The sequence below is a fragment of the Arachis ipaensis genome, chromosome B10 (genome assembly GCF_059453495.1).
Source record: "Arachis ipaensis isolate K30076 ecotype BB chromosome B10, ASM5945349v1, whole genome shotgun sequence".
Taxonomy (NCBI): domain Eukaryota; kingdom Viridiplantae; phylum Streptophyta; class Magnoliopsida; order Fabales; family Fabaceae; genus Arachis; species Arachis ipaensis.
Genome location: NC_142435.1, coordinates 27,620,089 through 27,626,875, shown reverse-complemented (window position 1 = coordinate 27,626,875; position 6,787 = coordinate 27,620,089). Strand labels below are relative to the sequence as shown.

General features: G+C 35.1%; 1 protein-coding gene across 1 annotated transcript; it reads right to left on the bottom strand.

Annotated features, from left to right (window-relative positions):
• Positions 1-644: 644 nt before the first annotated feature.
• Positions 645-1,259, bottom strand: LOC148579493 (uncharacterized). The gene is made up of 2 exons (XM_088501782.1): positions 1,023-1,259; positions 645-944 (listed from the first exon to the last, which is right to left on the bottom strand). The coding sequence occupies exons 1-2, from the start codon at positions 1,257-1,259 to the stop codon at positions 645-647; spliced, it is 537 nt and encodes a 178-aa protein (XP_088357908.1).
• Between the last annotated feature and the right edge of the window lie 5,528 nt (positions 1,260-6,787).

The following is a 6,787-nucleotide window of genomic DNA, read 5'->3' as shown; positions in this document are numbered from 1 at the left end:
CTGTTGTAAGGCCCCCAGTGCCTCCCACATCTGCTCCACCAGTGGTTAACCAATCTGCTCAACCAGCAATGGGGTCAGGCCTTCTGCTCCACCAACGAAAAACCAATTTGCTCAACCACCAATGGGGATCAGGCCTTCTTTTCCACCAACACCAAATAGCATATCCACGGAGACAATGCAGGCAGCAAGTTCTGGGACTGCTTCAAGGCTTTTCAAGTTTATTCCAACTCCTGGGTTCATCCCACCAAGAAAGAAATAATCTATACAGGGATATGACAAACTCATTTCATATGTTTTGTGTGTTACTTTTGTGTTGATTTGGCTTTGTTTTGGCAACTTTAGGCCTCAAGTAGAAAACTGATAAATTATGTGTTATCTCGCTTTTGTAAAGGGGCTTTTGTAAAGGGTTATACGCTGCCCCCTGAATATTAGTTGCTACATTTTCAGAACTTTTTTTTTGTGTTGCTTGTGAATGAACCTAATATAATATATGAATTGTGTTTGCTTTTCATAAGCCTATTTTCAGCTTCATATGTCCACAATAATTAACAATAATAACATTAAACAACATCTGTGTTTGATTATCTCCAAATCAAATATCATAACAAGATAACAGTCTTAGCATCAATTCATATAGTCATCCTCTAACTTAATGTCCTAACGAAGTTTGCAACTATAATTCCACAGAAAAATGCAACAACTGCTGCACTACTAAAACACCTATGGTCACTCTGCACATGTTTGCATCTCTTAACTTGCAGTTCTAAAGCATCTACTGTATGCTCTAGCTCCCTCACTTTTCCGCCAAGCATCTCAGCTGCAGCCACGTGCTGATCTTCGGGTTGCTTTCCACTATCAAAACCAAACAATTTGGAGCCTTCAAAATCGAACAACGCCACGAAATCATCGAGCCACGCAAAGTATTTGCAGTGTGACCCTGAACTCTGCAATGTTTACAAATAATGGTAAGAACATGTTACCAGAGGCCACATCAAACGAACTTAATTAAAAATTCAAATCACCTTAAAGTTGGGACATCTATAAAACAACCTATTAGGGTTAAGCTCCGTCGAAGATAGGAACAGAATTGCATGAGTTCCACAATAGCACCGCGGAGCATTGAACCTCTTCTTCTTCGTCGTCTTCCGCGGTCCAACACTTCCAGAAGAGCCGGTGGTTGCACTCCTGCTTTCGTCGTTGACTACGTCTCTTCCAATTTCGTGAACGGACTTTGAAGTATGCTCTCTCATGCTACTCATGGCGAATTAGGGCTTCACAAATTAGTCAGACGGAGAGGGACGAATACCCACAACGAATAAGATGGCACCTCCCCTCAAAACGACCACGTTTTATGTTGACGTGGACTCGGACAACTAACCCCCTGACCATTTCAGTAGTCCATGTATGCAGCAATCGTCGACGTTAGCCAGCTCACACACGCTCACCGTGCCAGCTCAGCGTTTTCCATTCATTCTTGCCAGAGATTCACCCTCAAAGACCGGCTTGTGTGACAGAGGCATGGAATAGGGACCGAAGTGGATTACAATATTCGTCAGGGGTTGCTTTGTTATTGTGCAAAATGGTGAGGGACCAAGTTAGTAGTTCACTCTTAATTTTTTTATGTTTGTTTTTTACTTATCGAATAATGCTAATCTCCGACCCTTGATTTTTTTTAATTGCTGGACTTTTTTAAAAACGTAGAATAAATTAATTTTAAAGATTTGATCTTTTTTTTTACTGAATATTACTGTACTTTTTTTTATTTTTTTACTTTTAATAAAAATATTTAATTTTTTTAATTTAAAAATTGATAATTAAAAAATAACTAATTTTGTAAAATTTTAAATTTTTTATTTTTATTTTTTATTCATCGAATAATGCTGCTGACCCCGACTCTTAATTTTTTTATTGTTAGACTTATTTATAAATTCATAATAAATTAATTTTAAAAAATTATTTTTTTATTTACTGAATATTGCTGGACTTTTTTTTTTTTTAATTTTTCTACCTTTAATAAAAAATAATTTTATAACAAATTATCAAGTAATGTTGGTGAAGTGCAGCTTCGGCTCGACGTAGCTGAAAATCAAGTAAAGCCACATAGTGGCTTCCTTTGTGAGCCGGTTTGCTCTCAGACTGATGGGAGCCATTTTTGTGTTGTAAGTCCAATATGAACCTGGCTCACAGATCCTTTGTAGAATCGCATCCCATGGTTTCTGGTCAATTCGTAGGGACTTCAGTTTCTCACAAGCATCCTTTCCCCGTGAAGGCCGTGGAATATTGAGAAGATTTCTGATATCATCCGGCTTCACGGGAATTGCTTGACCTCGAAGAAACACTTCCTCCATGCCTGCCTCGTAATAATTTGCATAGAACTCCTTGACTAGGCGTGGGCATACGTCCTCCACTGGCCCTTGAGTCGAGAAGTCCCAGCCCCATTTCCTCACCGGCCCATTGACATACTGGCAGATTTCATCATCCACCGCCAACTGACCCTCGTAGTGGAGCTTTCTTTTGGAGTACAAGTTATCATATGACTCCACAAATCGATTTTTGAAGTGAGCAGGATCATTGGTTGAGCGCCCTTTTCCGCGACATCCACGAAAGCCTTAACGCGCTTTTCAATGGTCTCACCACTGCGATCACTTGGAGCCCGGCGACAATTAATCCTGAAAAGAAAGGATTGCGGAAAAAATCAGTCAACTTACAGCCAAAAGGGTTTTAAGGCAAAATGGACAAAGCTAAAGTCAAGCAAACAAGGAGGGAAAGTATAATCAAACAATAATCCAACTGTGCATCAATTGAGGAAGTTCAAATTCTGTGGAATGCGGTTAAAAGCACTAAAATACAGTGAATTTAAAGGTTTGTGACATTGAAGAAAGATAGTGCCACAATTAGAAAAAGAAAATGTCCAATTCACTTATTTTAGTGTGCCTAAGATGCCTTAGAGAATACTCACAAAATAAAACAAATAAAACAAGAGAGCATAAGGACATTAAGGCAATCAAAGAATTGATGCAATTGTAATGGATTGTGCAAAAGAAGAGTTTTAGCATATGATGTGCAGTGATTGAAATTCAAATTTCAAAGAAACCAACATGACATTTACACACAACACATATACTCAAAACTCAATGAGTGAGAAATTTGTTGATCCTTTATCACAAATATTCATCTCAACAATGAATCATGCCAAAGAAAATCAAACATTCTAAGTGCTTGTTTGGGCGCCGTTATTTTGATAAAAAAAGATATTTTTTTTAATGAAAAAAGATCTTTTTTTATTTTTTAGTGTGTTTGGCAAATTTCTAGTAGTAAAAGTAAAAGCACTAGAAAAATAAAAAAATATCTTTTTTGAGAAGCTGTAATTTACATATTTTTTTTAAAAGATCTTTTTCTCTTAAAAAAAGATGTTTTTCATGTAATAAATAAACAAAAAAGTACTTTTATATTGTTATACCCAAAGATAATTGATAGATAAAAAGATCTTTTTGCATGAGATACCCAAACATAGAATTACTTTTACTTTTTTATAAGATCTTTTAAAAAAAGATAACTCGAAAAAAAAATCTTTTTTTAGAAGCTCACCCAAACAAGCTCTAAATCACATGGTAGCTACAACATGCAATTCAAAATGCAAAATAGGCAGAGGCATATAATCGAACAATTGGTGCATGAGATAAAGAAGAATAATGTTAAAATCAGCAGCCTTTCACATCAATTCAGTAATTTCAGCAAGAACGACACAAATTCAGCATCAATATCCATCAAATAATCAAGAATAAACATTTACAATCACATCAATGCATACCGACGTTAATCACTTGCAAACAAACATTGATTTTCAAGCATTAAACCAAAAATTTCATTAAAAACTGAGATATTTTTTTTCGAACACTTAGTGTGCAAAGGCATAAAACAAATCAAATAGCACAACCAAATATTCGTTCAACTTCAATTTACAGAATTCAACATCAATTACACAAAACCAACAGCATATTGCAGAAATTCAGCAGCAAATCAGTCAAACAATCCAAACCAAATGAAATTCAAACACAAGAATCATGATAGCATGATTAATTATATATATAAACCAACACTAATCCTAATCAGTAAATCCTAATTCTAATCTGAATCAACCTAACAGGAACAATTTTTCAACAAAACAGTCAACAACTTAAGAATATTTCCAATTTCTCAACACAATCACACAATTAACCCAATACCTCCAGCAACATATTCATAAAAACCGAGTAGTAAAACAGTGAATCTCCACACTATCAAACAATTTTCATACAATCTCAGCAGCAAAACAACGAATCATAAATATAGTCAATCAATGCAATCAAACAATTCCAAACAGCTCCAGCAGCGATATCCATAAACAAAAAGAGATTGCAAATAATTTCAGCAGTCAATTCTCAGCAAAATCAGCCATTAACATAGCATGTCATAGAGTCAGACAATTAACCAAATGAACTCAGCAGCAATTTATCCATTAATTAACTCAGCAACTCAGAATATTTCCATACACCTTCAGCAACAATCAGAATCCAACAAACTAAATTAATCTAAAATCAACTAAAACAGAAAATTAAACTAAACTGAGCATAAAACTGGTGAAAATTAAAACTAAAATTCTAATTAAACCTAAACTAAATACTAGTTATAACTGAAACAAAGATAAAATTCCAAAGGAGAAGTTGAACTGAAACCTGTTTGAAGAACAGGGAAGGGGAATGCAGAAATAGGGGAAGCTGGGGTGTTCGGACAGGGGAAGAAGACGAACCAAAACGTGAGGAAGGATAGGAGGGTTAGTCACCGTGGCGCCGTGATTCGGCGAGGCTGACGGCGGCGATAACAGACGGAACGACGGAGCAAGAAGAGAGGAGGTGGTTCTGGTTCGAGGGGGAGAAGAAGAGAAAGGGAAGAAGAAGAAGAAGTATCGGCGGTGATGGTGTCCGGCGCGACCGACGGCGGAGGTGATGGTTGAGGCTGGGCGAAGAAGAAGATGGAGATGGGGAGGGAAGGAGGGCTGCGCGAACGCTGCAGAGGAAGAGATTACGGTTCGAACACTTTCCCTCTTTCTTTTTTTCTTTTTTTTTTTTTTTTTAATTTCAAAAATAGGGATCGCGCGCGCGAGGAATCCTAAAAATTTACAATGGACTAAAAAGTCTAATAAATCCAATAAAAAAGGATAATGAAATTAAGAAAGACTATGAATAAAAAGATTTTTTTTTTTTCAACAAAAACAACCTAAACATGCACAAGACTTCTTAACCTAAATATTTACATTTCAAAAATAAATTAAACTCCAACTTAACAATATATTTTTTAAAATTATTCCACTATTCAAACATGCAATTAGCAATGAAAATCTATTAAGGATCACTATCTTTGTTATTAACCATAACATAATAATTGTCAAGAGTTCATCCCGCTTTGTCATCCTCAAGTATTGGAAAAAAGTCAAATAGACATAATTGATTTTTAATTTACAAATCATAACTAACTTACTAATTGAGCTTAGTAAAAAGTTAGTATTAGAAAAGACAAAATCAACTAATAATTCTAAATTACCGATCCAAACTGAACATTAATGACTCAAGATCACCTAATTTTCCAACCCAAGCCAAGAATGCAAAAAGTCTACTCAATAACTAATTCAAGCATTTCATCAAACACTACGAATGCATCAACATAAAGCATCACAAATTGCATGAATTAATAAAAACTACTACTAACCAATGCAAGAATTCAATACTAACAACTCAAACATGCATTAAGAAAATATAAACATCAAATTCATTAAAGGAAATTGAGAATCCAACAATTGTTCATCAAATAACAAAATAGAGATAAGCAAACTAACGTCAAATTATAAGAGAAATATAATGCAAAAACAAGAAAACAAGATAAAAACTACAATTAAAACAAAACTAAAGCCTAAAACTAAAAAGAAAATTAAGCAAAACCTAAGGGATTCTAAAGAGAAATTAGAGCTTCTCTCTCTAGAATTCCACAAAAACCTAAGAGAAAATGTAAAAAAATGGTCTAGAGTATGAATGTGTTCCTCCCCACCATTTTCTTGGCATCCAAATACATCATAATATAGCAATTGGGGACCTTTTGGAAGCCCAAAACGAAGGTGCACATGCTTTAACTAACCAGGCACGTGGAGAATTTTCGCGCACGCGGAATTTTATCGTTCAAGCGAGAAACTTGCTAACTCGAGATTGGGTGGCTTAGGTGGTAAACTCGCCAACGCGAGAGGTTCTAGCTCAAGCGATAAACGTGCCCATGCGAGATATTTTTGCCTACGCGATACTTTAGCAAACTCCAATCCAAATTGCTTCCCAAATTCGCTTTTTCGCTCAATTCTTTTTAATTCTTTGAAGCCATTGAAGCACCTTAATCCTGAAATACTTAAAAAAAACTTATCACAGTATTGAATGGCATAAAAAAATTAAAAAAAATCACGATTAAGAGCATAAAAAGTATATTTTTCATCCATGAGTTCATTGGAAGCAATAATTGAAAAACTCCATGAATTAAGCCAAAATTGTGTGATTTAGTTGATAAACTCCATACTTTTAAGCATAATTTAGAACGATAAAATAAAATTTATCACAATGTTTTGTAAATTCATGTTATCTTGCATTTGTCTTATCATATAATTTTATATTTCACATGGAAAGTAAATATGTGAACATGCCAAAAGAGATTAAAAAACATTGCATCGTGTAGCCGCATATCTGATAAATTCCCAGATGGACAATGGTGACTA

Excerpts from the sequence above, each read along its gene's own strand:
- LOC148579493 (XM_088501782.1), bottom strand. The coding sequence starts at position 1,259 with ATGAGTAGCATGAGAGAGCATACTTCAAAGTCCGTTCACGAAATTGGA. Across the intron at positions 945-1,022 it reads ATAGATGTCCCAACTTTAAG|AGTTCAGGGTCACACTGCAA; the intron begins GTGATTTGAATT and ends TAAACATTGCAG.